At 33.4% G+C, this 18528-nt stretch overlaps 2 protein-coding genes and 1 pseudogene across 7 annotated transcripts; 1 reads left to right on the top strand and 2 right to left on the bottom strand.

The window, feature by feature from the left end:
- Positions 1–3588: 3588 nt before the first annotated feature.
- LOC107925455 (MACPF domain-containing protein At4g24290) lies at positions 3589–8922 on the top strand. 2 transcript variants are annotated; one of them, XM_016856144.2, is made up of 8 exons: positions 3589–4092; positions 4589–4865; positions 5062–5300; positions 5562–5763; positions 6417–6485; positions 6593–6779; positions 7310–7476; positions 7963–8922. In XM_016856144.2, the coding sequence occupies exons 2-8, from the start codon at positions 4605–4607 to the stop codon at positions 8647–8649; spliced, it is 1812 nt and encodes a 603-aa protein (XP_016711633.1). In that variant the 5' UTR covers positions 3589–4092; positions 4589–4604; the 3' UTR covers positions 8650–8922. The 2 variants fall into 2 exon arrangements, with proteins under 2 accessions (XP_016711633.1, XP_016711632.1); XM_016856143.2 differs by having other exon boundaries at positions 3589–4865.
- A 328-nt stretch (positions 8923–9250) lies between these two features.
- Positions 9251–12205, bottom strand: LOC107925456 (uncharacterized). 5 transcript variants are annotated; one of them, XM_016856146.2, is made up of 4 exons: positions 11715–11865; positions 10712–10847; positions 10155–10551; positions 9251–9491 (listed from the first exon to the last, which is right to left on the bottom strand). In XM_016856146.2, the coding sequence occupies exons 3-4, from the start codon at positions 10437–10439 to the stop codon at positions 9348–9350; spliced, it is 429 nt and encodes a 142-aa protein (XP_016711635.1). In that variant the 5' UTR covers positions 10440–10551; positions 10712–10847; positions 11715–11865; the 3' UTR covers positions 9251–9347. The 5 variants fall into 5 exon arrangements, with proteins under 5 accessions (XP_016711635.1, XP_016711639.1, XP_016711637.1 ...); XM_016856150.2 differs by lacking the exons at positions 10712–10847; positions 11715–11865 and adding an exon at positions 12116–12205; XM_016856148.2 differs by lacking the exons at positions 10712–10847; positions 11715–11865 and adding an exon at positions 12011–12097.
- A 950-nt stretch (positions 12206–13155) lies between these two features.
- On the bottom strand, positions 13156–16280 carry LOC107925493 (60S ribosomal protein L3-like; annotated as a pseudogene).
- Positions 16281–18528: the final 2248 nt, after the last annotated feature.

The following is an 18528-nucleotide window of genomic DNA, read 5'->3' as shown; positions in this document are numbered from 1 at the left end:
GAATGAGTTTTTAATGATGATTACACAAATGTATGATTTATGTTGTGGTTGATCGGTAATGCATCGTAACCCTATTCTGACAACGGATACAGGTTAGGGGTGTTACAGTTCTTAATCATTATATACACAACACTATCACTTCCACATATCATGCTTACCATACTTCCTATTTATGCACTCACAAGTGTTAACATAAAGTTTAATAAGCTATAGCCATATTAAGTTACATATATAAGCATAAGCCAATAATTCCACATCACATGCTCACAATTACACATTACTTGTTACACTAATACATCATGATACTCATTTCAAATCACACAGTCACAATTTTGCAAAATGAAAAAAAAAAGAGTAAGAAAGCTTACACTTGGAACTTAGGATAGGTGTTTAAGCTAACCTAAGCTCCCATTTAACACAATGAATCGTGCATACTAGTAATGACTAAAACACTCACCAATTGCGTTTTTACTTATTAGCTGAAAACTCAAACTAATTTTCCTTTCCTTTTGCCTTGCTTGAAGAGAGCTCTAATGGTTCTGGATCTTTAGAAATGTTAACTACACAACATACACAAAAGCCAATAACACATCTCAAATCAAACAAAACACAAGTTTAAACTAACTCCTCTTGGAACCGAAATTTTCGACTACTATAGTCGCAACTCAAATTTCTTAACTTGAACTAATTCCCTTTGCTTAAAATCAATTCTAATCATATGACTACTCCCTTAAGAATAATTCTCAACCTTTAAAACACATAGAACTTCTCAGATTTATGGTTTTGGAAAATTTTGACTTCCATGGCTACTTTTAGTGAAAAAATAATATAATCTTCAAATCCTTTAACAAAAGTTTAAAACAAGTTTAAAAACATTCTAATCTCACCTAATCAAGTTGAAAAACACGTAGAAAAAGTAATTTCGTTTAAAAATCTAAAATTTGCCATTAGGGACACCAATTTTAACTAACACACAAAATCTATGATTCAACTGATTAAAACTTGATTTGAAAGGCTAGACTACATCAAAAACTATTAGAAAAGAAAAACCTTACCCCGATTAAGGAAAACAATGAACGGTTGATTGAATTTTGAGAAAACCTACTTGGAAAAAATCAGTGAAATTAATGATGTTCTCCTTTGAATTCAAAGGAGGTTTAATGTTTGGAAGACGATAAAAATAAAAAGGATTAAAGCAATGGAGACAAAAAATGGTGAATGGTATATGGGGATTTCAATTGATGGCAAAAAGTGATGGGAGAAAGGGAGTCGCGCGTCTATTGTAAGGTGCAAGGGGAAAATAGGTTGATTTTAAAACTTTGGTATTATTTCTTTTAAACTACTTTCAAAATTAAAACCTTTACAAATTAGTCCTCTTTTAAAAATTGAAAGCCTTTTCTCATTTCTTTCATAAATTGATTTTATTTTCAAAAGCCATTTAATGAAGATATTTTTAGGTTGCCACATTCTGAATCTCCGAACCCAATTTTAGGCCATAAATTTCAAAATTAGCCTCAAAACTTCTAGGCCAAATTTTGGGATGTGACAAATGCTAGATCACGTGATAACATGTAAATCCTTGATTAATCGTGCGTATAACTCTAATGGCATGCCATACACATCCTAACCTTTTACTAAGTTTACTCAAGCATCATTTTCGTGTAATTGACATTATCAATTCCTGTACACAATTTCATTTCTCCTTATGAGGCATACATTCAATCAAAAATCACATTTACATCCAGTACTATTTCCATATAACCAATATTTACATGAATTTACAATTCAGTCCGTTTCAAGCTATAAGTGTCAAATTCATTAATTTTACTTAATTCATATATATTGATATACAAGCATGAATTCAATATCATTCATACATAAAGTAAAAATTAATTGGTAAGTTCCATGTGAACTTACTTGGTCAAAGAAACAAACAACCGAATCTTCAGGGACTAATCGATAATTTTGGCTTTTTTCTCGATTATCACTAGTTTGATTCAATTATTAATCTATATATACAATAATTCCATTCAATCCATCAATACCAAACATTTATACACTATTCCATGTCATGAATGAATCTAAATAATTTCATTTTTGATATACCTAAAGTTTTACATTTTATTCAATTTAGTCTCTAAAATCGAAATAGCCATAACTTTCAATTTGAGCCTTTGTTTGAAAACCGATTTCAATCACATCCCTTAGGGACTCCCTACTATCTATCATTATAGAAATTTCACATAAATTTCAAATTTTATTCATTTTAGTCCCTATGAAAAAACTAACAATTAATCATTATAATTTTGTCATTTTCACATCTAAGCTTAAAATCTAACAATTTAACGCTAATTTCTTCAAGAAAATGACCTAAAATTACTTACCAAATAATGATTGAATGCTTGATACGAATAATGGAGAAGAAAATTCAATAAGTTAAGCCTTTTATACCTTAATTAATCCTTAATCACTTAATTAAACTTTAATTAATTAAACCTTAATTACAATTAACCAAAGTTAGTGAAAGTTAATATCATCCTCCACTATTGATGTAACAAAATAGTTTTTTTAACGTTTTGAATCTTTAACTAATAAAAATCTATAGAGATTAGATTTTTATAATTTAGTCCTTGTACCCTGATTAAGAAATTAATTGACAAAATTACCGAGCTAAACTCTAATATACTTTTATAGAAACTCTGTAAAAATTCATATTTAATATTTAAGGATTCGGTTTATAGAAATGAGGTATTGAAACCACCTTTTATGACATTACTGAAAATTGGGCTATTACACAAGTGTTGTTCAATAACACGCGATGCCTTCGTAGTTAAATTGTGTATGTACATCTCTAAAGTTCGATCTTCAGCTTGGTTATATAAACATAAAAAATGATAAAATTAATAATGTTAACAACGAACTTAATTAAAATTAAATAATTTAATAATATTTTCTTACCATTTGTAATTGGACGTTGGTAATGTATTTGTCATCCAAACGAATAAGCAAAATTGTCATTATAAAAATTAAATAAAATTAAAGAAATTACAAAATATAAAATTAAAACAACAATATTTTGAGAGACATTGAGTGAAAATTTAAGAACTAAATAGTTGAGAGAATTGGATTTAAATACAAAAGAAAGAAGATGACTTAGATTTATATAGCAAATAAATTAACTGTTTTTAGCGGTTTGAAAAACAAATTACCATACCGTTAAACAAAAAGGCGTACGTAAATATAAGAAAAAAAGGGTTCGTAAACTTTCAAAATCAGCCTTTTTGGCTAATTAACCCGTACAATAACTGGAATTCAAATTCTTAACTTTAAATTATAAATCAATAACTTGGCACAAAGTTAAGTACCCTACTTATAGTATTTTAATCTCTATATAAACAAATGAGTTAAATAAAATTTACCAATACTTTTTTTAAAATTATTGTAAAAATCATTGAAGTTAATTGATATGGAAAGAAATTTAAAAGGATATATTAATTTAAAAAATGCAAGTTGGTTGATTAATGATTAGTTAAGACAAATTAAGGGAATGAATATATTAATGGCGTACAAGCGGTGGGAAGTTAATGGAAGGCAGGGCCAAGCACTGAAAGAAGCACCTTTGACTTTCCTTTTTTTGGTTTTTCAATCAAAAACTGGAGTTAATGTTTGAGGGACTCTCACGCTCAACAACTCTCTCACATGTATATATGTCAATGCTAGAATTTTTTTTTTCTTAGTCAAACCTATTTTTACTAACCTCTGTCTCTCTCAAACGTTCCCCCTTCTTAGGGTTTCTCCCTTTCTCTTTATTTTTTTATTTTTATTTTTATTTTTTAAGTTCACTTGTTTTTTTTATTATTATTGTTTACACTTCTTCATCAAGGAACCTTTTTTTATCCTTCTCTCCATTCGAGTTTCGTTCTTGGAATTTCCAAACCTGAAAATCTTGGGAGTTTCAAGACACTTCGAAATCGAACCAAAGGATTGGCGTTTCGGCTTCAAATTGTTTGAGCTTCACTTTTATCGGTTTCCTCCAGCTTCAAAATCTGCTCTTAGAAAGATTCCCACTTTAGTTTTTGACCTGCGTAAAATGTACGAACTCTTTTTCTTTTTTTTTTTGTCTAATATGAGCTACAAGTTTTCTTTAGAAAACTATTTTTGGTCCTTTTTAAGTTTTAGGATCCAGCTTTTTGGGGTGTGTTTGTTCAGTCTGAACAATATCTGGGTTTTGATTGAATGTTGTTAATTTCTGAAAAGTGGCTAATTTGCTTCTTAAAGTGAGCTAAACTGGTTTTGGTTGTGATTGTTTCTGGAAAGATTATGAAAATTGCCGTTCTTTATATATAAATTTCAATGTTTGAGCTATTTATGAACTTCTTATCTGTTCTGTTGTAGTAATATATACTTTAAAAAAAAATTTTGTATATGATGATTTTTGTTCTGTTTTTACACGTTCAGCTATTTGTAGAATTTGGATTAGTTTTATTTGTGTAAATGATTGAAACAATGTTGCTTTATTTGGAGTGTACTGTGTTTGGTTTGAATAATTGAATCTCGTGTGAATTTGGTTCCAAATTTGGTGAAAAAGAGTGATGCACTGAGCAATGGCGCTTAAGAGTACAGCTCTAAAGGCGGCTGAGATTGCCATAGGGTCCATTGGATGTGGATATGATATTGGAATGGATCTTCGGCTGAAGTACTGTAAAGGGAATTCAAAAGATTCATGTCTTATTGAGATTCATGAAGATGGACGCCATGAAATTGTTTTACCTGGTGGAATTTCAATACCCAATGTGTCCAAGTCAATAAAATGTGATAAAGGAGAGCGCACGCGGTTCAGGTCTGATGTCCTCTCCTTCCAGCAGGTAATAGTGTATTGTTTGTTCAATGCTATCTGTATCCATATATGTATCACTAGTTCAATTGTTGTAGCATGAGTCAAATCCTGTGAAGGTATATGAGAATTGCTAGTCATGTGGTAAATTGGTTATGTTTTCATACTCTTTTATCTGTCATGAGAGTGCTTTTTTTAAATCATTTCTTTTGTTTTACTTTCTCCAGATGTCAGAGCAATTCAACCAAGAAATATCTTTGACTGGAAAAATACCTTCAGGCCACTTCAATTCCATGTTTGAATTCTCTGGTTGTTGGCAAAAAGATGCTGCTAATACCAAGACACTTGCTTTTGATGGGGTTTTCATCACCCTCTACTCAGTTGCACTGGAGAAATCTCAAATTGTGCTACGAGATCATGTCAAGAAAGCAGTCCCATCTACATGGGAGCCAGCAGCATTAGCAAGGTGAATTGCCATAAATAAGACCTTTGCATGTAGGGGGCCTTTTCTTCCTTATGCAAGGAATTGGCTCCAGCCAATGTGTGTTTCTCGCTCCCTCTCTTTGAGTTCTGTCATCACTTGGAGAATAATTCAATGATCAACTTTCTTTTAGTTCTTTTATTGATGGCTATGCATTTTCTGATTTCTATTGCCTGCTTTGTTTAATGTTATTTACTCTCTGATGTATCGCATTTGAGTTTGATATGTATATTTATGACATCCCAGGTTTATTGACACTTATGGAACCCATATAATTGTTGGTGTGAAGATGGGAGGGAAGGATGTTATTTACATAAAACAGCAGCATTCATCTACTCTTCAACCTGCTGATATCCAGAAAAGATTGAAGGATATGGCTGATAAAAGGTTTTTAGATGCCAGTGGACATTATAACTTGGCGCCTGAGCAAGTCTTCCAGAGTGACAAGGTTTTCAATAGAACTGTTTTGATTTTTTTTGTCTAACCTATTGCTGCATATCTAGATAAATCATGCTTCTTGTTGAGATGAAATGAAATCAATATTCTTTTAGAACAGTGTACAATCTCCATGATTGACCTAACAAGCAGTGTGTTAATTGGAAGTTGCTGCAGGTTGTTGCATATTGTTGCCAAAATTTGTGTTGAGAAGCGTCTTAACATACTAAAACGACAACCCGGTATCACATTAGTATTATATGATTGCTAGTGTGATACCAGCTAAATATTTGCCAGAGAAGACCAAAAGTCTGCTACTGTTTTGAATGTTTAGGTTTTACACCAGGCTTTGCCACAGTTTTATCACGACAGTGTTATTTTCTAGGCCTTTCATCTAGGTTGGCAGTTTCTTTTTTTAATTTGATTGCTTTGGTACTCTATGCTTTGATTGCTGGCCTTTCAAAACTAGAGATTATTTAATCTCTATGGAATAGAGAAATTATGGCTATTCTTCATATTTCTGATCTGCTGCCTCCTTTGGTGTTAAAACCGTATTTATTTTAATTTATCTGTCAATCATCGTTATAGTAAACAGTTGGCATAATTTGTGTGGTCCCCCCCCCCCAAACCCTGGGGAGGTATCTAATCTAATTATTTCCGTTTCAGTTTGAAATTAGGGAGCAGCGGCTAAGGTTTGCTAGTAACAGTCCATCAAGTTCATATGCACAGAAAGAGGTTTGTTTTCTTTCATATGGTGTCGTTTGCTTAATAGTTAAAGCTCCTTGATAAAGGTTTAAGTTTCATTCCCGATATAGATGTTAATAATTACCTAAAAATTGCAGGATATTATAAGCATTTACAAAAGGAGGGGTGGAAATGATAATAGAAACCTTTCCCATAATGACTGGTTACAGACAGTTCAGTCAGAGCCTGATGTAATCTCAATGTCCTTTATCCCTATTACTTCCCTATTGAATGGAGTTCCTGGTAGTGGATTTCTGAGCCATGCCATAAACCTATATTTGCGATGTAAGCAAGATCTATAGTTCGTTATGTCTACCTAATGCTTTTCTTATTTTCTTTTACTGCTTCAAGTTATTGTATCTCCTCTTCTCTGAACATGCCTCATACTTATTATTTTCTGAAAGAAGCATGCCTCATACTTCTGGGTTTTTTTTTTTTTTTTTTTTTTTAAATCTAATAATTTGTTATACTGAGACACTATAAGTTCGCTAATCAACTTATTATCATATAATATAAAGCAACCAATACAAGAGTTATGAGCTTATTTTTATTAAAGCCTTTTTAAATTATCATAAGCTGTTAGTAAGTACCAGTTTTGTTATCATGATATCATTAACTAGCGGTGCTTGAGTTGAGAGACATTTGGAACCAAATAATTGATAGGTATTTCTAGCTTTTCATAGAGTTTGTCATGAAACAATGAGAATTTGTTGTTGGATCTCATTTTCATTCATCTTGCCTTACTGCTGCAATTGATACTTATTTTATAGCGAATAGTCTACACATATTTCATCCGTAAGCTATTGCTCTTACAGATAAACCACCAGTTGAAGAGCTCCACCAGTTTCTGGAATTTCAGCTTCCAAGACAGTGGGCCCCAGTGTTCAGTGAACTTCCTCTTGGTCCACAGCGAAAGCAACAAAGCACTGCCTCTTTGCAGTTCAGCTTCATGGGGCCCAAGCTTTTTGTGAATACTACTCCGGTAGAAAATCTTCTAAATTTGAAATTTTTTCTGGCTTTTGTTTGTGTGCATTGAGTATTTGACCGTGTAGGTTTATGCATTTATGTGTTTGAGTAGTTTTTATTAGCCCTTCAGCTACATAAACTTCAAAACATATTGGTATGCTGGTGTTGGATTTATAAATGTTCACTAGAGTCTCTTCAGCATTTTAACTTTAAAAACTCTGTGCCCTAACGACTGTATGTTAAAATGGAAATAGCATTTTGTAGCAAGATAAGATTTATCTATAGTTCCATCAAAGAAAATGCTCCTAGGGAACTAATATAAGTAGTACTTTATCTTAGACATCGTCTTCTTTTGGTCTCCTGAAGAGTGCATAATTATACTTTGTCACATAGTGTGGATTTAAAGTTGGAAGCTGATATTAGCACTCGGATCATTGAGCGCAAACCTATTTTGGGAGTCTTTGCTCTATAGCTAATTTTAAGTTATATAATTTAATGACAGGTTGATGTGGGTAAGAGGCCTGTGACTGGCCTCCGTCTATATCTAGAAGGTAAAAGGAGCAACCGCTTGGCCATCCACTTGCAGCACCTTTCCTCCCTTCCAAAAATATTCCAACTTGTAGATGATCCAAAAGGGAACTTCTGCCAAGAGTCTCATGATCGTAACTACTATGAGAGAGTTTATTGGAAGAACTACTCTCACGTATGCACTGCTCCCATTGAATCTCAGGAGGAACTCTCAATTGTAACCGGAGCCCAGTTGCAGGTTGAGAATCATGGTTTTAAAAATATTCTCTTTTTACGGCTACGGTTCTCGACTGTCTTGGGAGCGATGTCTATTAAGCATCCAGAATGGGATGGATCACCTCGGTTGGCACCTAAGTCTGGACTCATATCCACACTAATTAGTCATCACTTCACAACAGTTCAGAAACCACCTCCTGGGCCAGCTGATGTGAATATAAACTCCGCTGTTTACCCGGGAGGCCCTCCTGTACTTGTTCAAGCTCCTAAGCTTTTGAAATTTGTTGATACAACAGAGATAACAAGAGGACCACAAGAGGTTCCTGGATATTGGGTTGTTTCTGGGGCAAGATTAGTCGTCAAGAAGGGAAGGATCTCTCTCCTGGTAAAGTATTCTTTACTGACTGCAATATTACCTGATGAAGATGACATTGATGAGCACTAGCAGATTTTCCCTTCCACTTATCACCTTGCTTTCTTTGCCCGCTATGTTAGTAGATATTAATAGAAAAAAGTTACTGAAGATGAGTATAGAGAATGGGGAGTGGGGAGTGGAAACATAACAAGTCATATTTACAGGGATAAACTTAATGGGAATGGGTGAATGGAAGGGAGGTTAAAGAGCTTAGGAGATATAAATTCTTCAAGTTGCATTTCTTGTAATGTAAATTTTATCATTGCTTGTTTCTAATATAAATTCTTCAAGTTTCATGCTCAATGATGATTATGATTTGCAAGGGATTGTTTCCTTTGCATGTAGAATAATAATCCTTTTGACACTATAGCTAATTAAATTGCATGTAATTTATCTTGCTTATTTTGGAGGTCTGGATTCTTTATCTGTCTCAGTTGTCAAAAATTGAGATTAAAACATCAATACATGATATAAAATTTTTGATGCAAGGATTGTTCAATTGAAACATAATACCAATGAAAACTTTCTAGCAATAAGCTCTAAATTTGTAACAGAGGAATTTGCATTTGCCAAATAGGTCATCTGTGATATTTGACAGATTTGCTCCAAAAATGAGGGCTCGCAAACCAGCTTCAAGATGTAATAATATTTCATTGGATAAATAGTATCGAAGAAGGGAAGGTTGATTGCTGATAAATATACATGCATCATTCATGGATGATGTATGTTTAAGGATATACAAAATTATGTTCATGGGGAGGCCAATAGATGCCTTCCCTTGGGCAAGGGAGGGGAGCAAGTTGAGCTATATAGGTAGGATGTTGTTCTCCTGGCATCACTACTGACAAATCAGTTGCATATGATGTCGATACCTGCCATCACAACATTCATCAAACACCTGTTTCAACATTGAATGAAAAATATAGAGCATGTTTTAGACATACAATATATGTTTTACTTTTATATCATTCTTCCATAACCAGACATATTATATACAAGGTGACCAGAATTTACAGGCTGCATTTCCTTAGTGTGGTTCTCATCCTAGCTCTGAGAAATTGGTAAGCCATTCAGAGGGCCAAAGGGTTTTTAGCTTAGAGGACGATTATATGTTAGAAGTTCCCTTATTCTTAAAGGAATGCTGCCAAAAAAGCATGCAGACAATGCAAAACAAAAAGAGAAAGGAAACTGGGGTATGTAAAAGTACCATGAAAGTCATTGTAGTACTCATATTGCATTTTCTCCCTTTATTCTAAAAGTGGGCAAATTAACCTTTATATGTTATATAAAAAAAAAACAAGTTAATCTTTTTTGTTAAAAAACTGTCCATTTTTACTATTAAAAACTAGCATGATTGACAGAATAACCAAACAATTAGAATTGATGCATCTCATTTTGAGGTGAAAGCTATTGTATGGAGACGAATTTGCTCATGTTTTAAGGAAGCAAAATACAATCTGACTCCTAATGACTTATACGGTATTTTTACCATGGGGTATATTACAACTTTACAGCCTGAAGAGATAGAAGCTTACTCTTTGTGGATTCCCGAGTTTTTCAGCTGCACCAGATCCTACAGCACCGTCTTGATTGGGGGAAGAAAAAGCAGGATTTGGCTGAAAAAGGTGTTCAAAGATGGCCATGATAACAAACATTGATATCAAGATGGCAGTAGCAACAAAGCCAAAAGAAATGGCATTCATGGATGTCCCCAAGTTTTTCAATGGAGTTTCCTTATCAACTACTGGTTGAGATGGAGTCGGATCTGAACTTGGGTATATGTTCCATGGCACTGACCTTCCAGTTCCAAACTCATTCATGGCTCGTTTTTGTAGGAACAAACAGTACTTGTGAAATAAAGCAGGTTTAGTAGTAGTTGCAGGTTATTCTTCTCAGAAAATGCCCTTCCTCATTAATGGCTCGACATAGTCTCTGTAAAAGATTGACAAAGGCAATCATTAAGAATCCTTAATACACAGAAACTAACATAGTTTTGAATCCAAGAAATCATAGACGTATGATGAAAGACAGTGATTAGAATCCCAATGGCGCATCATTACAAATGAAAATAAACTTATCAGTAGGTACTTACCAAGAGAGGAAAAACCAGCAGAGTTTTTTAATGAGATTCTTGAAACGAGTTATAAAAACTTGGGTTTTGGTACTTGGAATTAAGAGCTGCAAACATCAACTTATCCCTCCCATCCTATACACCTCTTAACACTGCCCTGGAAAAATAAGGCAGCCACAGCCACCATTTGTAAATGAAACTAAGACGAGGCTGAGACCAGCTAGCTTTATACCCAATTGCAAATGTAAAGACAAAGTCATATGATAATCCCAGCAGTACACTTTTTCTTGAATTGGAATGATGGTACATGATCCTGATGATGCCTAGCTTAATCAATACTATACCTTGTCCCAACAAGCAAACCTAAAGGAATAAAAAGCATTGGCCTTCTTGTCTGGAGACCCTTAGAAAAAGAATGGCCTATTGGTTTCCTTTTTTCAAACTTTGTCACTTTTTAGTTGCTGAATTTAGATGTTATGTTGGGAATTCTGAATTTATTTAAATCTGGGTCCTAATAGGATGATACCAAGCCATCATTTTTCAATATCTCCAATATAATTATAATTATTAACAGCAGTTTCGAAGGTAAAAAAAAAAAAAAGAGTTCAAAGATTAATAATTGTTTCCACTAACTAATATTTAACCAAGTTTTCACTGATTATAACTATCATTAAGAATTAGTACATAATATTTGAGGAGGTTACACGAGGTAGGCTGCAAAGATCTACTATGTATCATTTATGTCTGTCCAACATAATCATGGGAAAGATAGCCAAATAGCCAAATCTACCATAATCTCCAAATAAACCAAATAAAAAAAAAGATAAAGACTCATGCAAGGTTAAACTATCTGTTAATATGTCATATACAATTGATTATAGTGTCAATTTTTCTAGAAAAGAAGAAGCTGCAAACACAAGAAGAACAAACAGGGTAGAAAGCACATGAAAAAGAGGAACAAGAATTGACTTGAAAGTTTAGGAAGAAAAGAGGTGATTGAGAGGGAGATGTAATGTTGGGATACCTTACAACCAAGCATATGCAGTGGCAGATATGTCATGATTCTAGAGTTGAAAGAAAAAAGGACCGTGGCTTAAAGCAAAGAGCTTGAAAAAAAAGGGGAAGGGGTGATTTAGACCACAATTATTATTCCTCATATATATTTTCTTTTAAAGTTTTTAAAGCAAAACCTGGTGAGGTGACTCTGAGAGGAACCCGTCACTTTGGTCAGAAACACTAAAGCTAACAACTTACAAAATTACCTCTATTATTTTGTAAAAATGGAAGAATCTATTTTTATTTTTATTTTCTTCAACATACCAACATCGCTTTCTTATTGTTTCTTCCATGAAGCTTAGAATTCATATAACTAGAAAAAGAATGAAAAAGAAAGAAAGAAAAAAACTTGAAGCAATAATTACTTACAGCAGAAATAATGAGGACCCTTGAAAAAGAAACAGTTACCTAAGTAAGGACTCTTTGTCAAACAAGATAATCAAAATGTCTGACAATGATGTGAAAGCTTATCTAAGGCATAACCAAAAATAAGATAATTTCATAAAGTTTTTGGATTTAAAACAAGTTATAATCTTCTAGCATTATAGGTCATAGATAATGACATCTCAATTAATAACAAAAAGCTTAACAGAAACAAGATTTTTTTATTTTTTTATTTTTTATTTTACACTGAGGTTTTTAGTCGTCTAGGAGGAGAGTAATAGGGAGCAAATATTCATTCCAGAGTTCTAGAAAAGAAAAAATAATAATAATATCAAAAAGACAGTAGCTTTATCCCTTTTTTTAATTTTTCATTAAACAAGTAAAATATATTTAAAATTGGAATATATCCTTATATATTTTATATACAATCGACATTCATTCAAATGGAATTTTTTGCGATAACAATTACAATTATACATAAAAAAAAAGCCAATTTCATAATGAGGCGTAAATACACATTTCTAAAAGATCACTGTTTCCCATTCCCATATAAGACAAGAGGACCCCTTTGAAAAGGAAAGCACACTGAAGCATGTCTTGGAAAAACCAAAGCTGTTATTTATCTCCGTCAATTCTTTTTATTTTCATAGCCAGGTCAGCCGACCTTTTTCCTTTTCCAACAATTTTACCAATAAAATAAATAAATATATTAAATGCAAAAGAGCAAAGATTTTACATGTGATTTTCAAGTTTCCAACAACATACAACTTCGTCCATCCTTCAAACCAATTGAATCCCAATCCAAAATCCATCCAAAGAAGGGCAAAAATCATTTGATATGAGAATTAATGCCAACTAATCAAATTCTATATACTTTTTAATAATTTATGTGATTTAAACCGAATGCACCAAAAACCCAATTTGACCATTCCAAAAACAGTGGTTCTAAGCGGTCCTATATGCAGAGCAGTGAGCTTGAAAGTCGAAAGCTGTACTAAACTTTGTTTGGTGGGTCCCAACTAAAATGAAATTGAAAGTTGTAGTCAACCATAAAAAGAAAAAGTGTGAACATTAGTATTGTACCAGAAATAGAAGGCAAATAAATGTGAACTTGTAGATTAGCCCTACATAACTTGAAAATATAAATAGTAAGTCCCTCGTCATGCCTTGAGCTTTCCATAGAATTTGGCCTTCTCCTGTGTTGTTTGGAAGCGACCATGCCCAAACTTGGATGATGTATCAATGAACCTGAGCTTGATCTCCTCAAGAGCGACCCTTGAAGTTTGATTTCACCAGGGATGGCCTCAAAGTCACTACCCGTTTCTTTGGCCCAACACACCCCCCCTTTGATCACCAAATAATCCTCGTTCACCACACCATAATGGGGGAATCCACCCATTGGGGTAATCTCCTTCTCTATCCTCAAATTAGCAGAAGACGGAAGCAATTAATAATGCCCTGTGGCTATCATAATCCTACAAAATAAATAGCAAACTGAGTAGAGGGCACATGGCTAACCTGTCGTAGTCAGTCATGGCAGCATGCGACTCATGTCCAGCCTTTCCAATCTTGTATACTTATTCATCCATGTACGGTGATGGTAGCCATTTTGCCCAGCCCTGGCAACCGTAAAAGAAAACCTGGCTGGATGCCATGCACCAATACAGGCAACCTTGCGAAGACCACGATGGGTCTTGCGTGGGAGACGGGTGACGCCCCATCTGGTCACCACACCTTCATACCCTTTACCCTTGGTCACCCCAATGATATCGATCATCTCATCTTTCTGGAACACAGCATCAACTGGAATATGTTTCTCAAAAAAAACCGTAAGCAAAGTCAACTTTCTGAGCAATAGTTCCACCATTTACTTGAATCTCCATTAAATGGGCCTTCTTCTGCTTCAAGCCCTTCATCTTTCTTATCTACAGAAATATGCAATAAAGGACATAAAAGAAATCAGGAAAAAAAAGAAAAACATAGTAGTTAAAGCATTCAATCATCCAGAATTGGAAGGACTAAAACATAACTACAAAATATAGATCTGCTTGAGGGGGAAATACCTGAGTGTTGGCCAAAACACGAATTACAGTGCAATATTTTTTCAATTTTCCAGCTGCAATTGAATGTCATTTTTACCATCTTCAGTTTCAAACTTCTTTGAGTACTTGGTAAAAGCCTTCTTCTTAGACTTGCACCAGTGCTTATAGAACCTTCGTTTCACCTTTCACTCAGATGCTGAGCCCACACAGAGCCCAAAGTACGAAGACCACGAGGTGTTTTGACATATCCCACAACTCCAACAACCACCATGGGTGGTGTCACAAGGATAGTAACTGCTTCACATGTCTCCTTCTTGTGAAGTTCTGGAAGAAAAGAACATATAAATACATTATGCTATCCACTTAACCATGGAGGAAAGTAAACAATGCAAGAAAGCACATAAAAGGCACATGGTTTTATTTCATATAGCAGCAGATAAGCAACAGACTAGTATTCCAAAATTTACAGATGATGAGTCAGAAGAGAAATTTTTACTTGAACCAGGCTTTCAACCTCCCTCACTATATGGGTCATTCCAGCTTTATATCCCCAAAACGCAGTTAATCTGCATGGCTTAGTAGGATCATCCTTTGGGAATGCCTTAACTGAACAACCGTGAAAGAAGAAAGAAAAATCAGAAGATTTTATAATAAAAAAAAAAATTCATAGAGGGAATTAAAGATATATCCTGAACAAGCTAAAAATCTTAATAATAAGGGAGCGTGCTAGCGATTACAACTTCAGGGATTATATCAAATCTAAAAGGCAAACTACTATACTAGAAAAGATTATACTTGGTCACAGCTAATTCTGCATCAGTATGATTAGTTAAGATGCAATAAGCCATTCAAATAATAGAATAATCTAACAATAGTTACTAAACAAATATAGCAGAATCCAACTATAAACAATTGAAGGGAAAATAGGAGAAACTTTTTCCCCTGTGGCGGGAGGCTCTTTTCCTTGGGAGAAATCCCAAAGAGCCATGCCTTGGATGCTCAAATTTGCGATGAGACATTTTTCTTCAATATTAAGTATCCTGCAAAATTCCAATCAACTCAATTCCATTATTAACTTAAGCTTAAGTATAATGCCAACAGATTCAAGCCGCCAAATAGAGTCTTAAACCAAGGGAAAATAATTGGAATGTATAAAACAAATCAAACAAAATAAAGGAAATACCTCCTGAATGATAAATATTACAACAATTATAAACTGGCACATGCGCAATTGATATTTCTTTGATAAATGAAATTATTACTTGACTCCCAAATCCTCATCCCTTATGTTCAGATAAGAAACTTGTGTGCACAAGATTCATAAAATCGTACAAGCAAAACATAAATCAAATCCCTAAATTGAGCACTGAAGATTTCATTAATAAATTAAATTATAACTCGACTCCCAAATTCTCATCTCTTTTTTCAGATAGCAAACTTGCGTCCACAATATTCATAAAATCATACAAGCAAAACATAAAAATTGAGCATTGAGGATTTCAATCAGGGCAGAATAACTCAAAGCATCATAAGATAAGAAAAAGAGAAACAACTAAAAAACAATTCAAGTTAATAACATAAGCAGTATAAGATAAAAATTAAATCTGTTAAGTAGAGCAGTAGCCCATTCGATCAAGTAAAATAAGCCTTATTTCAGCCAAAGCAGAATCATAAAGAGCAAACCTGAAATTCTGAATGACAGAATCAATGTAAGAACCATAGAATTTTCTTCTAAAAACATCAACTAGATAAATGTAAATGAAAAACAGTCCAAAAAGAAGTTAACCCTAGTTGTAGAAACATGTGTATAACAGCAGATCTAGCGAAGTGAAAGAAATGGACCCCAAGACCAAAGGCCTATGGCATGAACTGTAAGCATGCCAATTCTCGGGCTCTTTTGGTATATCTTTCCAAAACCCCCTCCATTAGGGTTCTGGCGAGAAGCGCCCTTTTCGAGACTCCAGCCTTGATTTTCCCAACAATGTCTTTTCATGGGGAAATCCATCTGCATCGATAATTTATGATCAGAATCCACGGTTTACATCAAGGTTTTGGAAACAGTTGCATGAGTCTCTTGATACTCGACTTCATTTTAGTACAGCTTTTCATCCACAGACCGATGGATAATTAGAACGAGTTATGAGTTATTCAGATTTTAGAAGACATGCTCCGAGCTTGTATTATTGATTTTGAATCAGGTTGGGAACGTTATTTACCATTAGCTGAGTTTGTATATAATAATAGTTCTCAATCAAGTATTCAAATGGCATCGTATGAAGCTTTATATAGTCGGAGATGTCGATCACCAATGTGTAGGACGGAATTACATGAAAGGAAAGTGGTTGGTCCAGAGTTGATTCAAGAAACAGAAAGTACTGTTAAAAAGATTTGAGAAAGATTGAAAGCAGCTTTTGGTAGACAGAAATCGTATGCAGATTTGAAACATCGGGACATTGAATACTTAGTTGGAGACAAAATATTTCTTAAAGTCTCTCCTTCGAATAAAATATTGAGATTTGGTCGGAAGGGTAAATTGAGTCCACCATACATTGGACCGTATGATATTATAGAAAGAATTGGACCGATGGCATATCATTTAGCTTTACCTCCTGAATTACAGAAGATTCATGATGTTTTTCATGTTTTTATGTTAAGAAGATACAGATCTGATCATTCTCATGTGATTTCAACTGAAGATATAGAGATTCAACCTGATTTATCATATGAAAAAGAACCGGTTAAAATACTGGCACGTGAGGTAAAGGAGTTACGTAATAAACGAGTTCCCTTAGTAAAAGTGTTGTGGAGAAGTCATAATATTAAAGAAGCAACGTGGGAACCAGAGGATACAATGAGATCACAGTACCCCCATTTCTTTTCAGGTAAATTTTGAGGACGAAATTTATTAAGAGGGGGAGAAATGTAACGACCCAAAATTTACTGGTATCGAAAATTTAAATTTTTGGGCCATAATTTCCGCAAAATGAATTCGTAAATATTTATTAGAAATATTTACGAAGCTAGTAGTGTAGTTAATTAGACTTTGGTTAAGTGAATTAGCTTGAATTAAGGCTAATTTAGTGAAAGGACTAGATTGAATATAGGGTAAAAGTTTAATTATAGGCTAAAGAAAATTGAAGGAACTAAATTAGCAAATAAGCCTTATGTGACAAGTGCGTGGTAAGTATAAATACATGTGTATTATTTTAATTGGTACAAATGTATGTGTATATATGTATTTGCTTATTTTTTAAGAAATAATAATTATAATTAAAAAATATAATATAATAAAATAAATAAAAGAAATAAAAGAAATAATAAAAAAGAATAAAGAAACAAAAGTAAGAAACAGAACAGAAAAGTAACGAAAATTGAGGGAAAGAAAGAAAGAAAGAAAAAGAAAAGGAAAAATAGGGTTTTGAGGTTTGAAGCTTAATTGGTAAGTTAATTTAGTCCATTTTCTTGTAATTTTGATGTTTTTGGAATCCTACAACAAAGCTCTACTTGAATTATGTTGAAATTTAGAAAGTTAGTGAATTTTTAGATGTTAAATAAGTTGAATAAATAGATAAATTATGTTATAAAGTGATAAAAATTCAAGTTAAAAATGGGAGAAGGATTGAATTGTAAAAAGAGATATAAGTTTTGTTATAGTAGGGACTAAATTGTCTAAATTGTAGAATTGATGTTTTATATTGAATATGAAGAGCTGAAACTTGTTTAAAGTAGGTATTAAATGAAAATATGAGATTTATTTGAAGAAAAATAATGGTTATGGTGGAAGGACTAAATTGGAATTTTTGTAAAAGTTACATGGAAAATAGAAGAGTGAGTTATTAAATGATATGTATTGATGATTTTAAATGTTAATTTTTCCGTAGCTAATGTAGCACCGAAAATGTCATCAAAGAAGGGAAAAGAGAAAGAGAGCGAAGATAACGAATAAACTTGAGAATTACGGTTTGTATTTCTATAACCAAACTTAATAGTTATTTTGATACATATTATTGATATTATGTATGGCTATTGAAATTAAGGTAAATATTGATATTGTGGTATGGTGTTGATTTATGAATATTTGAATTGAAATATATATTGATTTTTGATGATAAATTGAAAATGAATTGAATACCCTATTAACAGTATCGAGCTAGTCGGATATAATTGGCATGCCATAGGATTGGAAGTGTTCAGGGATATTCCGGCTTTGTGTCGATGAGACACTATAAGTGTCGCCTTACTGTTACTGTTACTGTTCTGGATTCGTTCCGATGAGGTACTCTGTGTACCGCTACTATTACTGTTACTGTTATTATTATGGTGTATTCTGGCTCCAGCCTATGACACATTGTATAT

This window comes from Gossypium hirsutum, chromosome A01, assembly GCF_007990345.1.
Source record: "Gossypium hirsutum isolate 1008001.06 chromosome A01, Gossypium_hirsutum_v2.1, whole genome shotgun sequence".
Taxonomy (NCBI): Eukaryota; Viridiplantae; Streptophyta; class Magnoliopsida; order Malvales; family Malvaceae; genus Gossypium; species Gossypium hirsutum.
Note: the sequence above shows the minus strand (reverse complement) of the source record. Positions and strands in the feature narration are given on the sequence as shown.

What these genes read in the sequence shown, in the direction of transcription:
- LOC107925456 (XM_016856150.2), bottom strand. Translation starts at nt 10,439, where the DNA reads ATGAATGAGTTTGGAACTGGAAGGTCAGTGCCATGGAACATATACCCA. An exon ending in AACTCGGGAATCCACAAAGA is followed by an intron (nt 9,492 to 10,154) that starts GTAAGCTTCTAT and finishes TTGTGATGGCAG; the next exon opens with GTATCGACATCATATGCAAC.
- LOC107925455 (XM_016856144.2), top strand. Translation starts at nt 4,605, where the DNA reads ATGGCGCTTAAGAGTACAGCTCTAAAGGCGGCTGAGATTGCCATAGGG. An exon ending in CATAAACCTATATTTGCGAT is followed by an intron (nt 6,780 to 7,309) that starts GTAAGCAAGATC and finishes TTGCTCTTACAG; the next exon opens with ATAAACCACCAGTTGAAGAG. An exon ending in TTTTTGTGAATACTACTCCG is followed by an intron (nt 7,477 to 7,962) that starts GTAGAAAATCTT and finishes ATTTAATGACAG; the next exon opens with GTTGATGTGGGTAAGAGGCC.